General features: G+C 38.3%; 1 protein-coding gene across 1 annotated transcript in view; it reads left to right on the forward strand.

Annotated features, from left to right (window-relative positions):
- The window catches only part of NUP155 (nucleoporin 155), a 1,504,248-nt gene that overhangs the window by 467,661 nt on the left and 1,018,288 nt on the right, over positions 1 to 18,299 (forward strand). The window contains exon 13 of the mRNA XM_044069916.1: positions 17,026 to 17,126. Within this exon, the coding sequence (XP_043925851.1) occupies positions 17,026 to 17,126 (101 nt within the window). The remainder of the gene's footprint in view (positions 1 to 17,025; positions 17,127 to 18,299) is intronic.

Below are 18,299 nucleotides of genomic sequence, written 5' to 3' on the forward strand. Positions count from 1 at the left end.
CAGGGGAAAGAGGGCACGTAAAGACTTGTTTAGTCTTCAGAAAACTAGGACAAGTTCCTCATTATCCCAAAATTCTAATTACTTACCCTTCAAGGCATTCTTTACTGTACTCTCGGGCATTCCTGATTATCCTGGACCTGAAGGATATTCATCTAATTTTTCCCATAGATAGGGACCACTGGAGGTTTCCAAAATTAGTAGCAGAGCGCACACCTTTCAGTTCACCTCCTTCCCTTTTGCTTGTCTGCTGCACCCAAAGCCTTCACAGAATGCCTAACTCTAGTAATGGCATTAAGCAGAACAAAGGGCATACACATTTGTCCATGTATGGATTACTGCCCGATTTAAGCGTATTCCTTGGAGGATACGACTGAACCACAAACTGGAAGAGAAACCAAACAGATGTGGCATATAAAACTGGTTTTATTCAAGAAATCCATAAAATTTAAACAAAGATAAGTGCTTTCATTTATGGTGAAAAGACTTCTTCAGACATTTAATAGAAATCGTCTGACCAATATATAGCCCTTGACTATCATGTGATCAAATCCGCTCGTTTAAAAATTAAAGAAACATTGTAACTGATGTAGCTGTACTATGTGCAAACATGAAACTATAAATCACAAACTTAACTTTAATAAATCACAAAGTAGTATATCTTAAAACCCTGCAATGTTAAAAATGTAAAACATGAAGTTATGAAATATAAAAGTATCTGTAGAACATGGTGTAATTATTTTGCATAAGCTTTCGTCTTTAAAAGACTGTTGATAGTAAGAATGTTATCAAGTCCAGCGAGTGCTGTGGTGTTTACATTTATTTGCCACCACAGTTCTCTTTGTTCCAGGATGATTTTCCATGGACCCCCCTCTTGGACTTGTCAATAAAAGCCTGGGTGTCTGGGTGGTTAATGATATGTTTAGAGAGCACATTAGTTGACTTTTTCTTACTGACATTATGCATATGTTCATAGATCCTTTACTTTAACTTGCACTTAATCTTTCCAGTACACATTTTAAAACATGCAATGTAAACCACATTTGTATGACAATTGAAATTACCAACGACTTTAAGAATTCTCTTGCTTGTTTTAATTGTGTCACCTGTGAAAATATGCTGACATTGAAGACATACCCTACATTTTAATATTTTCCTACTGTCTTTTTACCATAGCTAGCGATATTATGAAAAATATTCTTGAATCTTGTGCCTCTTTTGTATACAATTCTTAGATGGTCACCCAACTTTTCTTGCACATCCCTATCAATAATAATGAGATGCCAATTTCTTGTTAAATTATCAGATATATCGCTACTGTCTGTAGGAAATGTAATTAAACTTTGACCGTTTTGATCATCATTCTGTACATCATGGTGTGTTGCAACATATTTTTGCTTGGGTTGTCAAAGATGCTGTGATGCAAGCTTACATCATGTGAGCTGTTGTCCATGGCCCCCTACTCCAGCTATATTCGAATTGTACATATTCAATAATGAAACGTATACCAGTTTACCTCTTGTGTACCACTCCCATTTTAATGTGGTTTATCATGGCTAATGGTTATCCTCTGTTTAAAAATGTATCCCGCAGTGTATCGCATTCTTTTATAAAGTTGTAGAAATTTGAAATCCTGGCCGGCCTTACCATCTGTCCTTTAACTATGTCCTATTTTTGATGGTAAGAGTGTGGCTACTAGCGAAATGTAAAAAGGAATTAGAGTATGGTGGCTTTTTGACAACCCAGGCAGAAATACGTTGCCATACAGTGATGATCAGAATGATGGTCAGTACGGTCATAGTTTAATTACTACATTTTCTATAGGTAGTAGCGGTACATCTCATATTTTAACAAGAAATTGGTAACTCATTAACGATAGGGATGTGTGAGAAAAGTTGGGTGACCGTCCAGGGAATTGTATGCAAAAGAGGCATAAGTTTCAACAATATTTTTGATAATATCGCTAGCCATGGCAAAAAGACAGTAGGAAAAATGTCAAAATGTGAAGTATGTCATCAATGTCGGTATATTTCTGGTAACAATTAAAATGGGCAATAAAATTCTTAAAGTTGGTGGTAATTTCAGTTGTCATATAAATGCAGTAGTCTACATTGCATTGTATAAAATGTACACTGCATCTTACATTGGAAAGACTGACAGCAAGTTAAAGCAAAGCATCTACGAACATATGCATGATGTCAGTAAGAAAGTCAACTAATGTGCTGTCTAAACATATCATTAACTACCCAGACCATAGATTTTTTTTTATGTACAATATTAGAAAAAGTTGAACGAAGTCCAAGAGGAGGGGTCCATGGAAAATCATCCTGGAACAGACAGAACTGTGGTGGCAAATATATTTAAATGAAGCACCAACCCCTGTACTTGATGACATTCTTACCATCAACAGTCTTTAAAGATGAAAGCTTTTACTAAATAATTACACCACGGTCTGTATATACTTTTATATTTTATAGCTTCATATTTTACATTTTTAACATTACAGAGTTTTAAGTTGTACTACTTCATGACTGCGAAAGTTTGCGATTTATAATTTTAGGTTTGCATATAGTAGAGCTGCATCAGTTAGCATATTTCTTTAAATTTTTAAACCAGCGGATTTGATCACATGATAATTGGGGGTATATATTGGTCAGATGATTTTTATTAAATGTCTGAAGAAGTCTTTTCACTGTAGACAAAAGCACTTATATTTGTTTAAGTTTTACATATCTCTTTAATAAAACCAATTTCATAAGCCACATTTGTTTGGGTATTCCTTGGAGGACATTGAGGACCTTTAACTTTTACCCCTTCGTAGACGTTCCAACTCTGGCCTTGTACAATCCCCTTTAAGTCAAACCTGACTACAGCAAGGAGAATGATTTTCTTTAAATTACAGCTTGGCATGAAATTACAGAAATCATTGTTTTCAATGAAGTGTATCTGTCTCTCTCTCTCTCTCTCTCTCTCTGTCAGAGTTCCTAAGATTTCCGGTTTACGTGATATTTTGCATTTTCATGGATCAACTAGCATGATTCTCCATGAGAAAGCTGCAGTGCCACCTGAGGTACAGATGGTATAAGAACTCCTAGCTCATGATGGCCTCCAGTGCATAAAGAATTTCCATGGTGGATCATGCAGGTATACCTCAATTTAAGATTGCCCTTCAGACTACCCAGACCACTCAGACTTTCATCACAAACTCTTCAGACTTTGCCGGGGAGAGCATTTGTGAACATTGAAAGTCCATGTCACATGAGACAGGTGCCTAAGAAGCAAACACATAAATGTGAAATAAATGATGGCTGTTTCATTAGCACTAAAGCATTCAAACAGATTTGGAGACAGGTCACCTTCCAAATAGAAACACAATTGTGATGTGGTACATCAGGAAACAAAGGGTTACCCCCTTTTACATCCTGCACAGATGACCAGTGCGAGCATGGGAGGTGGTCCAGTTGTCAAGCATGCCCCTTAGGTCTGCCTACATCCCCTTTCAAGGCCAGGTCTAGTTAAAAACAGGCTGAACAAGTCTGAGGTAGACTCATGTGAGTGGATGTTGAACAGGGAAAACTTTCTGGTTTGGTAAAAAAATGGGGTGTGCCTAGGAGTAGCTCTGTCTGTTTCCTCAGAAAACAGACAGCTGAGAATTTTGCTGCAGGACAGCAGCTCCAGAAACCTAGAAAATACATGTTTTTTTCTTTGTGCTTTCCCTCTTATACACTTGATCTTCTGCAATACCCTATGAAATAAAGGAGGACAGGCCAAAACCATTCTGATAGCTCTCTTTTGGCCCAGGCCATATTGGTTTTCCCTCCTGCTAAGCCTGGGAAGGTCAGAACCAAAATATTGTCTCAGCTGCTGACATTCTTGCACAGAAAATTATCTGTAATGTAATGCAGTATAATAACCATAAAACTGACAAGCATAAATGATCTAGCAGTTACCCCTTCCAAGCACTTGTTTTCAGATGACATGCTAAATATTGAGGGAAGCAATTAAACCTTGATGGAAAAGATTCTCTCTTTGACACCTATTTATGGATCAGTACCAGAGTACAGCTCAAACATCATTGCTGCTGAAATATGTGTCAAGTCTTTAGAAAACTAGCCTACCTTAAACTTCTATAAAGATGTGTAGCTGCTATCTCAGCATGCTTCTCACTTGACCTACTTTAAATTCCCAACTACTAGTGAATCATTTCCTGAAAGGGTTTTACATCTCAGGCCACTTATTACTTTACCGTAGGTTTTCAACAAGCTTACCATTGACCCCTGTGAACCTGTAGCTTCTGCCCTCCTCCCCACAAGTACCTATATTGGTAGATGCTGTCATTTCATGAGTAAGACAACTGCTGCAAGAATCTTCGCATTAAAATCTCTGATGTGTATTCCGTAATTCTTGATCTTTCTCAAAAGACAGGATGCCCCTTTGCACTAACCCTACATTCATGCTAAAAGTAGAGATTAGGATATTTCCAAATCAAGCTTTACATTTCCCCATGTTTTTCTCTAATCCCAAAAGCAAAGAAAGAGGGCACTACATTCTTTTGATGTGCATAGACAATTGAGATTTTATTTGGACAGGTAAAGCAGTTTTAGAAAATCAGGACTTGTCCTTTGCCAAATAAAAGGGGAGGGAAGCTTGTAAACACAACCAAGTGGCTTGCCATACCGTGTTTGTTGTTTTGTTTCTCTGCCCATGGTAAACCAGCACCAGTTCATGTTGGAGCAGATTCCACAAGAAACACTGCAGCCACCACAGCATTCCTCAGAGGGTTTAATACCAAATCCATCTTTGGAGCAGCAGTTTGGTCCTCAGTGCACTCCTTTAAACATTACAGTCTGACTTGCACTCCTTTAAACATTACAGTCTGACTTGCATCCAGATCCAGGGTAGGATTTGATTCTGCTGCCTAGCAGAACGTGCTCCCCTATTGATCCAATGCACTGGAAGTCAGTCATTTGAGGACTGCAGCAGTGAATAGTACAATGAACTTGGTACATTTATGTTAAGAATTTGCTGTAGTTGTAGATGTTAAAGTCAGGGTCGGCCTTAGCCAAAATGGCACCCTAGGCAAAGTAGTGCTCTGGCTCCCCTTAAGCCCCACCCTCACCACACTCATGAAATACCCCTATTTGAGTCGCACCCACTGGGTCCAGTCTCCAAGAAAGCCACTCCAGTCATTTCCTTAAATTATTTAAATGCATTGGAAGAAAAATATACCTTGTAATGTAGTTCAACTGCAGCTACCTTTGCATATGTGTTTTCTACTTGAAATACCAGAGCCAGATCATGGTCAAATAGGGTTTTAGGAAGTGTAATCGACCGCCACCCCAGAACAGCCTCTCCTGCAGCAACCCCCCTCCTCAGCCATTCCAGTATTCCATTATTTGATTATCTCGCCAGTTACTATGCATATGTTCTATTATTTGCTTCTACAATGATTACAGATATTGAAATAGCACAAACACAGATAGCCAATTGCTAAACAAACAATACAGTCTCACAATGAAAACAGACTAAGCATGAGCAGTAAACTTGTCTGCCCTTGAAACTCGTATTCATTGAAATGGCAAAACTCACATTCATTGAAACAGCATGAAAACCCACATTCAGAGAAATGCATCTTGTTGGTGGAGAATTAAGTTTACCTTTGGGCTGTTCTCAAAACAGACTCCTTGCACACATTTTTTTAGGGCCATGCATACATGTATTTATTCTTTAATTCAATTCCTGATTGTATTGAATTATATTCCTTGTATAATACAAGGAATATAAATCACTTTCCTGATTGTATTGCATTCTATTCCTTGTATTATGTTCCTTGTATAAACAGCACCATTTGTTAGAATATGTTTTGAATTTGTAGTTTTAAACATTCTTTTAATAAGCAATGAAACAAAATGTATGAACCAAACACTACCCATTTCAGAAAATTTCAACAATAAAGGACCACTCAACACTTTTGTTATTACAATCCACCAATATTACTCCACACGCACAATCTCTGCAGAAGTAAAATCATCTGAATTCCACATTAAAGAAATCTGTAACTAATGAAGAGGTTGCTACTGGCAAACAAATTTACATATCAGTGTTTACAAATTCAGTGCCTGCTGCCCTTGAAAAATTAATTGCCAATATTACATTAAAAATTGGTAAGTTGGTAATATTGCAATAGGAAATGACTGACAAGTTCAAAATCACCAGGCATCTCATACAAAGGACATACTCAGGAGTGTAGAACCCCTATCCTCCCTTATAATGCACCAAATAATCAACAATCATATGGGCACTGCAGTATCAACACTCCATCTACATGGTGTGGGAGTAGAATCCACAGTCTTCTGCACCAAAGGCAATTATGTTACTAACACTGCTTTCAGTTTCTGCAACACTGTGTGCCATTTGATAAACAAAAACAGCTAGTTGCACACTGAAAACATTTACACTTGTTACAGTGTGTTAAATTTGTAGTTTTGAACATTTTTTCGGTAAGTAATGAAACAAAATGTATGACCCAATAATGACAAACCTGCCCATTTCAGAACATTTTAACCGTAAAAGGCCCCTCAAACAGTATCGGTCAATAAGCAAAATCTGCAGAAGTAAACATCATCTGAATAATTCTACATTAAAGAGATTTGTAACTAATGAAGATGCTATTACTGGTAAAGAACTTTACATTTCGCTGTTCCATCTACAAATTCAGTGCTTGCTGCCCTTGAAGAATTAATTGCTTATGTTGCTTTAAAGAAAATATAGTACACTGATAATATTGCAATACAGAATGACTGAGAAACAGACAAGTTCATAGCAACTAGGCATCTTAAACAAAAAGGATGGCACACTATACAATGCAGAACCCCTATCCCTTCTTAAAATGCAACAAATAAATTGGCAACTAGGATATTACATACCATACCTCTCAACTTCTTAGCACAAAAAATCTGAATGAAGCCTAATATAATGTGGGGGGGGGAGGTCAAAGGCCCCCAAACAGGGACAGATTATAAATTAAGCCTTACAGAATTAGAACGTTGCTAGAATAACAGCATTTGTCTTAGCATGCATTTTCTGAAGGAAATGAAGGTTGAAAATCAAATGTATGATGGCATTTAGTTATTTAAATCCTCAGTGATTTGCCAGAAAAAAGTACAAATTTTATGATGAATAGGCCAAAAATATGAGGCAAAAATCTATACTGTTGAGAGGTATGAATATATATATGCACGTGGTATGTAAGAAACATAGGAAATATAACATAGTCAAATATAATTACATACAAAGGTAATACTTTGTAACAATTTTCTCACAAAGTCACATCTAGAAAGTGACTACCCAGAAAGACTTAAACAAGCTAACAAAATGGACAACATATATTTTCCGGAACATATAGTAAGTAGCTTCTTTGTTTTCTCTTACCAACATAGTTATTTGTTGATCATCTGTAATTCTCCTTAGTTAATAAGTAATATATTTCCATTCTTCTTATGATACTTTGTTGACAATCCATATTCCTGCTCAGTTAATAAAACAGCACAATAAGCTTTAGCCGGTTTATTATTTGTTTTTGAATGGCTTCTTCCTTCATTCAAGCTAACTAGACAGCCAGCTTCAAAATAAATAGTTTCTGACAATTTTTAATCAATTAAAAAAGACATTTCTTTATTTTATTTAGTTACACTTTACAAACGTCCTGACAAAGTCCATAACCTGATGAATGGTCCAAACACCAACAACTCAGATGCCTGTAATACTAGAACCCAGCCCCCTCACCCCTTGCAATAGAAAATAAGTCTCCTGTACTTTCCAATGACAAACAAAATTGGATACTTAAAATAATAAAATCAACAACTTAAGCTTCTGAAGCTACAAGCCTTAAATCAGATGCATCCAGTGCAAAACAGAAAACCTTTACCGTTCTCTAGACAAATTCAAGTATTCCTAAATGCAGGCATGCAGCCATTCTTCTCATCTTCTGTTTATTGATGATTTAAAACTGTATAGTTCATCAGATGAGGAACTGAAAGCACAGCTGAAGGTTGTCAAAACCTTTTCAGATGATATTAGAATGTCATTTGGCCTTGATAAATGTGCAAAAGCAACCTTTAAAGCAGGAAAACTGCAGCACCAGGAAAACATCAGTTTTGGACAAGAATGTGATATAAAATAACTTGAGCAAGAGGGAGTGTATAAATACTTGTGAATTGATGAAGGATCAGCAATATAATTGGTGTCTTTAATGACTCTGTTTAAAGGACAAGAATGGCTTACCAGTGAGCCTATTTGTCCGCGAACTGAAGGGAGGTGGAGTGAGAAGCTCCTCTCCCCTATTTATGTGAGCATCATTTGCATTAAGTTCAATTTTGGCAGTGACTTACAAGATCCCATCCAGCCACCCTTAATTTAAGCCATTAACATGAGGGAAGGGTGGTTCACACAGCCTACCTTGACCTCGCCAAGGCTTTTGACACCATTCCACACACGGGTATTCCGGCCTGAACATAAACCCCTACGTCACGAGATGACTTGCCAACTGGCTTACAGACAGAACTCACATGGTAAGAACAGCGGGCTCCATGTCCGATTCTAAACCAGTTACAAGTGGTGTCCCGCAAGGCTCGGTTCTGGGACCCCTACTGTTCAGCATATACTTCTCAGAAGTACAGGCAAACACAGAAGGACTATGGCTATCCAAATTCACCATTGATTGCAAACTGGGAGCCATAATTGACTGTCCGGCTGACATGGACGGCTAACACGTACATCCTCCAAAAGGGCCTTACTGAGATGGACACCTGGTGTCAAAGTCATGGCCTCAAGCTAAATGCCAAAAAATGCAGAGTCATCCCGTTTGGGAAAAACAAAACACCCACGAATTACCACATAGGTGGCAGCCCCCTTAATACAGAAGAGGTAATAAGAGATCTGGGGACCCAGGTAGATAGTAATCTCTCCATTGACAATAATATTGCCAAAGTAGTTGAGAAATCCTTCTTTGTGGCCCATCTAATTACTAAAGGGTTCACATCTAGAAATAGAGGTTGCAGTGCCCCTCTACTTGTCACTCATCAGACACATCATAGAGTACAATGCCCCATTTGGGATGTACCTCACAAGACACTTCCAACAGCTGGAAAAGACCACAAAAGTACCTCACCAAGAGGATTACTGGCCTTAAACGTATATCCTATGCAGCTTGACTGAAAAAACTCCGGCTGTGCTCAGTGGCATATTGCTTACTCAGAGGTGATCTCTGCCTGACTTAAAGCCATGTCCAACTCAGACTTGATGGACATGCTCCACCTAAAGAAATCCAAGTCACTGCGAGCCATGCTCTTTATTGAGCTAAACCTCGCCACAACAATAAATAGAACATGCTGGAGGAATAGATTCCTGTCACAGAGACTCCCCCATGCTTTGGAACAAAATTCCAAACTACATTAGGCAGAGCCCCTCACTAACGCTCTTCAAGAGAAACCTTGACGAGTGGATGGGTAACGGAAAATACACCCCTGGGATCACTTCATTGGCTCTGCTTGACAGAGGATCAGTTAGTTAATCAGTGGGCTGGCGAAAGCCGACACACTCTAGCTAGGCTTGTAAATGCCCTCGGGCAGATAGTCTAGTACCTACCTATGAACATGGTGTGGGAGTGGAATCCACAGCCTTCTGCACCAAGGGCAGTTATGCTACTAATACTGCTTTCAGTTTTTACAACACAGTATGCCGTTTGATAAACAAAAAACAGCTAGTTGCACACTGAAAACATTTACACTTGTTACAGTGTGTTAAATTTGTAGTTTTGAACATTTTTCCAGTAAGTAATGAAACAAAATGTATGTCCCAATAATGACAAACCTGCCCATTTCAGAACATTTTAACCATAAAAGGCCCCTCAAACAGTATCGGTCAATAAGCAAAATCTGCAGAAGTAAACATCATCTGAATAATTCTACATTAAAGAGATCTGTTAACTAATGAAGATGCTATTACTGGCAAAGAACTTTACATTTCACTGTTCAATCTACAAATTCAGTGCTTGCTGCCCTTGAATAATTAATTGCCTACATTACTTTAAAGACAAAGATAGTACACTGATAATATTGCAATACAGAGTGACTGAGAAACAGACAAGTTCATAGTAACTAAGCATCTTAAACAAAAAGGATGACACACTATAGAATGCAGAACCCCTATCCCTTCTTAAAATGCAACAAATTGGCAACTAGGACGTTACATACCATGCCTCCCAACCTCTTAGCACAAGAAATCTGAATGAAGCCTAAAATAATGGGAGGGGGGTCGAAGGCCCCCAAACAGGGACAGATTATAAATGAAGTCTTACAGACTTAGAAAGTTGCTAGAATAACAGCATTTGTCTTAGCATGCATTTTCTGAAGGATATGAAGGCTGAAAATCAAATGTATGATGGCATTTAGTTATTTAAATCCTCAATGATTTGCCAGAAAAAACAGAAATTTTATGACGAATAGGCCAAAAATATGAGGCAAAAATCTGGACATTCTGCAAAAATCTGTAGAGTTGAGAGGTATGAATATATATATGCAAGTGGTATGTAAGAAACATAGGAAATGTAACAATTTTCTAACAAAGTCTCATTTAGAATGTGACTACCCAGAAAGACTTAAAACAAGCTACCAAAATGGACAACATATATTTTCCTGAACATATAGTAAGTAGCTTCTTTGCTTTCTCTCACCAACATAGTTATTTGTTGATCATCTGTAATTCTCCTTAGTTAATGAGTAATATATTTCCATTCTTCTTATGATACTTTGTTGACAATCCATATTCCTGCTCAGTTAATAAAACAGCACAATAAGCTTTAGCCGGTTTATTATTTGTTTTTGAATGGCTTCTTCCTTCATTCAAGCTAACTAGACAGCCAGCTTCAAAATAAATAGTTTCTGACAATTTTTACTCAATTAAAAAAGACATTTCTTTATTTTATTTAGTTACACTTTACAAACGTCCTGACAAAAAGTCCATAACCTGATGAATGGTCCAAACACCAACAACTCAGATGCCTGTAATACTAGAACCCAGCCCCCTCACCCCTTGCAATAGAAAATAAGTCTCCTGTACTTTCCAATGACAAACAAAATTGGATACTTAAAATAAGAAAATCAACAACTTAAGCTTCTGAAGCTACAAGCCTTAAATCAGATGCATCCAGTGCAAAACAGAAAACCTTTACCGTTCTCTAGACAAATTCAAGTATTCCTAAATGCAGGCATGCAGCCATTCTTCTCATCTTCTGTTTATTGATGATTTAAAACTGTATAGTTCATCAGATGAGGAACTGAAAGCACAGCTGAAGGTTGTCAAAACCTTTTCAGATGATATTAGAATGTCATTTGGCCTTGATAAATGTGCAAAAGCAACCTTTAAAGCAGGAAAACTGCAGCACCAGGAAAACATCAGTTTGGGACAAGAATGTGATATAAAATAACTTGAGCAAGAGGGAGTGTATAAATACTTGTGAATTGATGAAGGATCAGCAATATAATTGGTGTCTTTAATGACTCAGTTTAAAGGACAAGAATGGCTTACCAGTGAGCCTATTTGTCCGCGAACTGAAGGGGGGTGGAGTGAGGCTGAGCTCCTCTCCCCTATTTATGTGAGCATCATTTGCATTAAGTTCAATTTTGGCAGTGACTTACAGGATCCCACCCAGCCACCCTTAATTTAAGCCATTAACCAGAGGCAGCTGGTGGTTGCCTTGTGCTTTCCTCCACTTCTATCCCCCCGGTTGTATTTCAGTGGCCTCTTCATCACAGAATGTGGTTTCAGGATTAAGCCTTGGCCAAGGCAAGTGGTGTTTGGAGTGGGAGGCAATCCCTAAGGATCTTTATAATCAGGTCTGAGGCAGCTTGGCTTAGGCACCCTGACCTTAATCTTGAGCTGGAAGGGTGTTGGTTATGCCAGACAGCAAAGGCATAAACTTACAAACTGTGTTATAATGTGGTTATGAGGTTATTTTGTTGCGGCATCAGTAATGTCTTTTTATTCAAAAAATAGTTACACTGTCATATTGGTGTCTTCATTGGCTCAGCTTAGAGGACCATGTGGGATAATTTTGCATACTAACAGCTTAAGTAAACTACACCATTTACATGGTTGTATATATTCTTACCCAAATGCACATGGGTCTAGTTGTGAACCATGCAAGGCTCTGGTATGTAGCTTGGATCACACATCAGTCCAGCCCAATTGCAGGCAAACTTTACTAATCCTAACCTCAGGAAAAAAAAATGATACATGTGCAATGACAGCAGGTCTGAGCTTTGAGGCTGTGTTCTGAATAATAAAGCACTAGCCTAACTATAAAACTACTTCTTATCTCCGCTCTGTTGCTCTAAATATTGTTTTATTCTAAGCTGTATGATGCAGAATCTAACTATATATCCATATTAAAAAAAAATAAATAAATATATATAGATATATATATATATATATATATATATATATATATATATATATATATATATATATATATATATATAGTATGTAAGGGCCCATTTCCATAAAGTTTTCAAATAAATAAATATAGGTTATACATAAACATGCATAGGTTACAGAGTCAAAGGGGACACCGGCCAGACAGTTCATGTTGTTAGAAGTGGTAGTGTAGTAATTATAATATGAGGAAGTTTGAATTTGGATCATGCTAGGAGATGGTATTCCATAAAGAAAGCCATGCATTTGATTAGAGATGTATATGCCTCATATCTTAACCTAAGTAGGTAAAGTAGGCCTGGGCTTGTAGTCAATATTTTAAGGTGAAAAACTCTTGTCAATGGAAGTATGGTAACTATTTTACTAGGCATCTGTAATTTGTCTGTGGACCAGCATGAAGGCTAAGGCTAAATATGTGCACTAATGCTATTAAGAATGATGATCTCATTTTGTTAAAAGTGGGTATGCAACATCAGTAAGGCCTATATGTTTGTTAGGTTTTTCCCTGATGTGATCTCTTTGAAAATAAATGTGTGATTTTGTAGATTATCATTTTTCAGTGTGTAGACACTCTCTACCTGTGTGAATGCCAGCTTCACACATAAAAGATAGGAAGGAACAGTATTGTATCAACAGTGCTACACTCTTAGATGCAAACCAGAAGGAATAAGAATAGCTGGGAGAAGGACACCTTTTTATTGGTTCATAGGTTCATACTAGGCTATCTGCCCTAGGGTATTTATAAGCCTAGCCAGAGTGTTTGGCTTTCGCCACCCATTTTAAATTAATTTTGCTATGCCCTTTTTCGAGGTTAGTATACTGTGCCTCTGTCTAACAGTGACACAGAAGTGATACCCGGCGTAAACCTACGATCTCCCATCCACTCATCAAGATTCCTCTTGAAGAGGGTCATTGAGGGACTCTGCCTAACCTGGGCTGGGATTTTATTCCACAAAGTAATGGTGTTTATTTATTTTTGATGAGTAAAGACATTTTTGCTTGGTCCTAAGATAGTAAGTTTTAGCAGGTATTCCCATTTATGTCAATTATATCTTTATTCTAGGGGAAAATGGTAATATGGGTTTTGTCAAGTTTTTCTAGATTTTCAGGCCTTATACCCATCTTTTCGCTCTGAGGTCATATAGGAGTTTCACCATTATGTATCTACCATCAGTATGCACTCATTAAATATTCTATCATCATCTAAAGTTTCCTTAGACCCATAGGTACAATAAATCACCAGATCCGAATGGAAGATTAAGTGGTGTTTCACCATTTAGGTGTCTTAACAAACTTTATCCTCCATGAACTGAAATATAGAGAGGTCTATGCCATATTTCTTGACCCAAACTGAACTATGTTATCCTGGACCCATTTGTCATTTACAATTTTGGATCTGAAAAATATCTATCATATAATTAAAACAATTATGACCAGGTGCAATTTAGAGCTGAATAACATAACATATCCAGGGAAACACAAGTTTGGAAAATATCTCTCTTCTATGATTTCTTTTAACACCAATAGCCAGTTTGTCACTGTCTATTGTCAAAGGCCTGATGCTTTTTTAAGTCAAACAGCACAAAGGCACAAGCTCTCTTAAATATAGTGAATATGCATTCTGGGCTAATTAAGACACACCTGAAACATTTTTCAAGTCAACAACATAAAAAAATCACATTTTTGGAACAGGTCTTTTTCTTGCAGTGAGTTTGATGGGTCCAATCCAATTTACTGAAAAGCTATTTGCCAAAAGCCGTAATACTGAATGTACAATGCAGAATTATCAAAATACCAACATGTTAAAATGTTGAAATCAAAATATATACTTGGTCACATGTGGAGTGAGCTGGACTTGTCTCCCTGCAGGATCCATGTTGGCAATTATTTCTGAGTTTCACTAAAAGAGAAATGTTGCTATTTGTTGACTGTCTATGTTTTGACGCTGTGTAAGTATGTCCTACACGTATGCTGTTAGTAGGCATTTTGAGTTGAACATTGTAACGTTTGAACATTTTGACATTTCAGGATTTACATTCAGCATTATGACTTGCAGTAAACCATTGCTTAATGAGTTGTCACACATTATGGTTGGATAGAAATACCAGCATTAATTTCCAGTCGATGAGAAACCAACCATCTATATTTCTATAACAGTCTGTACACAAGTTAATTGCCAAAATTTGCTCCAATGGTTATTTAAAACCATGCCCAAGCTTTCAAACTTAAAATTATATACGTGGTTGACTGACAAGCCATGTTTACAAAATGCGTTTCATGCATTTTTATTTTTAATGTCCTTAAGTGCTCCATATTTTTTTCATTCTTTCCTTCTTTGTGTCTTTCGGCTTTTCCCAGTTAGGGGTCGCCACAGCAGAACTCCGGTCCACTAATGATTGACAGTAGATTTTTTACGTGTCGAGTTTGCCAGTCCTGACGCACAACCTTCAATGAAGGTACGCCCATTCACGCATGTCTCCACGCAGAAGACGCTCTAGCTGAGAATCGAACGGCACGTCTTGCTGTGAGGCGACAACACTACCGCAGCACCACCACAGCAGTAATTCTTTCCTTCTTATCAACATAAAATGCAGCTGACTGACAAGCAACTCTCTCTCTCTCTCTCTTTATATATATTGAATGGCAATTGCCACAGCCATTGAAATAATATGCCTTCCTTTTTTTGTATGAATAAATATGTTGCTGGGATAAATATAATTACAAGTACAACACCAGGAGCAATTGTATCTTCCTAATATGTTCATTTTTAAAGTAACAGAAACTTACAAGCCAAGATTCAAAATCAAGCCTCGCCACAAGTGGTTAGACTGCAACTAAAACTAAAGTAGAAATCCAAAGTCTCATTTGCTGCAACAAGGAAGACCTTATTACAAACTAATTTGTATGTCTCTGTATCTCTCGGTGATTAACACAAGCACTAACAAAACCTTTTCTGGTGCCCTTGTGGTAATCCCTGCTGGCAGCCGATACATCATTTTAGCAGAGGCACTCTTTCATTCCATTTCCCCAACCACACACATATAGACACAAACGCACATATAGACACACAAACACACATATAGACACACACACACACACACACACACACACACACACATATATATATACCTACTCTCTCACACAGCAACATACACCTACCTTCTCTTTCATACAGCAACTAACAGCAACTAACTAGTCTAAATTCCATACACTCCTACTCTCTCAAACAAGACACAGACAAGTACTTTCTCGTGCAGAAATGAATGGAACTACTATTTTTAAATTATACACATGCACATCTACCTTCTCTCTTGTTAGCAGCACACATACACACACGCACGCACTTTATCTCTCATACAAACAGAATGAGTAACTGAAATTCTATACACACACACACACACACACACACACACACACACACACACACACACACACACACACACTTTCTCTCGCATACAGAAACAAACGGTTTGAATTATACACACATATACGTACTCACCTTCTTTCTTAATCAAACTGCCACATGGACTTAGCCCCCCACTTCACGGAACAGCTAGCTTAAAATTTGCGGGTGACTGCAAATTGGATTTATTTCCAAGCTGGCATAAGCACGCATGATTCTCGTTAAAGGAGAAGACGCTAATACTACAATCAACCTGCTGCAGCTGTAAAAGTGGGAGGGCGCTCACCCCCCATGGTTCCGACGCCTTTGTGTTTTTTTTTTTTTTTTTTTAATTTTAATTAGTTTAGTTAGTGCATTCTTTCTTCCTGCAACGTGCTGCCGGCACTGGGAAGAAAGAATGTACTAATTAAACTAAAAAAATAAGTAAGTCAAAATTGCGCCCTTTACAAGGCCGGCCTGTACGGCGTCCTAGGCAGTCGCCTAGTTCGCCTATGCCTAAGGCCGGCCATGGTTCAAGTACATACATTATTGCAGTCCATGTTCCCTCCCATTGTCACTTCATCTCCATGACTGGATATTCTAAGTTCAGGTTGGGTACCCCCCCCACTTTCTTTCCTGTCTTTCTACCAAGCCCGTTCTTCCTAGCTTTTGCTTACTGTCTCAAATAGCGAAATTGGGGCCTTGTAGGTGGTCCTCCTTTTCTGAGAGGGTATGTCACTTTGATCCATGTTCTCTAATACCTGGGGTATGTTTCTGCACAACCTGGATCAAGAAAAATTTGAAGGAGTTGGCTGATGTCCATGGGGGCGGAGCTCTGGAAGTCAAACTGGCTCTCAAGCTACCTGCATGTAGGATATCTCACTGATGAGGACTGCAGCAGTGTATTTACTGATACATATACAGTTGTGGTAAGTTATTAACACAACTATACTTTTTGTCAGTACTTGTGTGTTAGTCGTCATGAGGTAAGCTGTAGAATGAGTAGTCTACTCTGTAGTAATTACTGACTTTTTTACAATTCTTAGTTTAGCATCATCTGCTAATGGTGATTGTAAGATGTTATAAGCTGTGTATGATCTTGCATGGTAAAGTGGTTTAGTTCTCATGTTAAATGTATGTTTCCTTTCATCTAGGTGTCTTACTGATGACGGCTTCAGAAAATGAAGATAGTGACATTCTTTGGTGCATCAGCCACGACTCCTTCCCTTTCCAGAGACCAATAATGGAGACGCAGGTGAAAAATCTTTAATACAGGTCTTGGCTGCTTTCATATAGCCAGGTTTGGACCGTACACATGATGTGCCATTTCAGTTAACAAATCCTAAAGTGGGATATCAGTCCAGTTGTTAATTTGAGTTTTCATAAAATTAATAGTCTGTTCTTTTCAATTTCTCTGTTGCAGCAAAAAAAAAAAAAAATAAAAAAGAATCTCATTTTTTCCCTGCATACTCTGTCCTCTAACTCTGACATTTTTGAAACCACTCTTCTTGAGCAGTCTCGTTTGCAGCCAGCCTTTTCTTCATTTTAGCCCCTGATTTTTGCAGATGTTCTTCATGTTTCACTGTTGCAGTCATTACATTTGGGTTATCTGCTTGCAGTAGCCCTCAGTCGGCCTGGTTAACAAAGTCTTGGGTCCTGCGTCGGGTGCTGTCCCTTCGTCCATGCCGTCAGGGGTATAAAACATGCAGCCAACGCCATTACATCAGTCTTTCTTGCCATGTGGTGCCCGAAGCAGAAGCAGTTCGCAAGTGCCAGTCGGCCGACTCCTGAAATTTTCGTTTTCGAGTTTCAGAACCGAAGTCTTCAACTAAAGCTAAGTACCTCATTGGGGAAACTTTTTCTTGCTCCTTACCGATGTCAGTAAAAGTTAATAATTGCATTACTTGTGGAAAGCAAATACCTCACAAAGATTTTCATTCGTACTGTATTCCTTGCCTGGGCCCTGACCATGACGTACCTTGCTGTCGGTTTTGTGCTTTATTTAATCAGCGCACTGTCCGTCGTCTGTATATTTTCGCCTCTAAATATTTTGGTTCTCTGTTTAATTATCCAGAAATGTCATCTGTTATTCATCCGACTACCGGGATTCCGAAAAAACGCAAAGATAAAGACAGAGACAGGCTGCTTAGGTCCAAAGCTGCCGATGACGCTTCTAAGTCAGTCGCCAGTTCGCCGGTACTCAGGTGCGTTCACAGCCCCTGATACCCACTACTTTTGATTCGCAGGCCTCTACTGAGACCCATTCACAGCCCAGTATGCCACAAGATGCTTCAACTGTGGAACTTACGGATGTCTCTACCTTGGATGGGTCCGGAGCCGCTGTGCAGGCATCAGCTTCTGAGGGTGTATTCAGGCCTACGGACTTGCATATTAAACCAACGCCTCCTTCTTCATTTAGGCCTAAATC

This window comes from Protopterus annectens, chromosome 1.part0 (genome assembly GCF_019279795.1).
Source record: "Protopterus annectens isolate FY-2018-M chromosome 1.part0, PAN1.0, whole genome shotgun sequence".
Classification (NCBI taxonomy): domain Eukaryota; kingdom Metazoa; phylum Chordata; order Ceratodontiformes; family Protopteridae; genus Protopterus; species Protopterus annectens.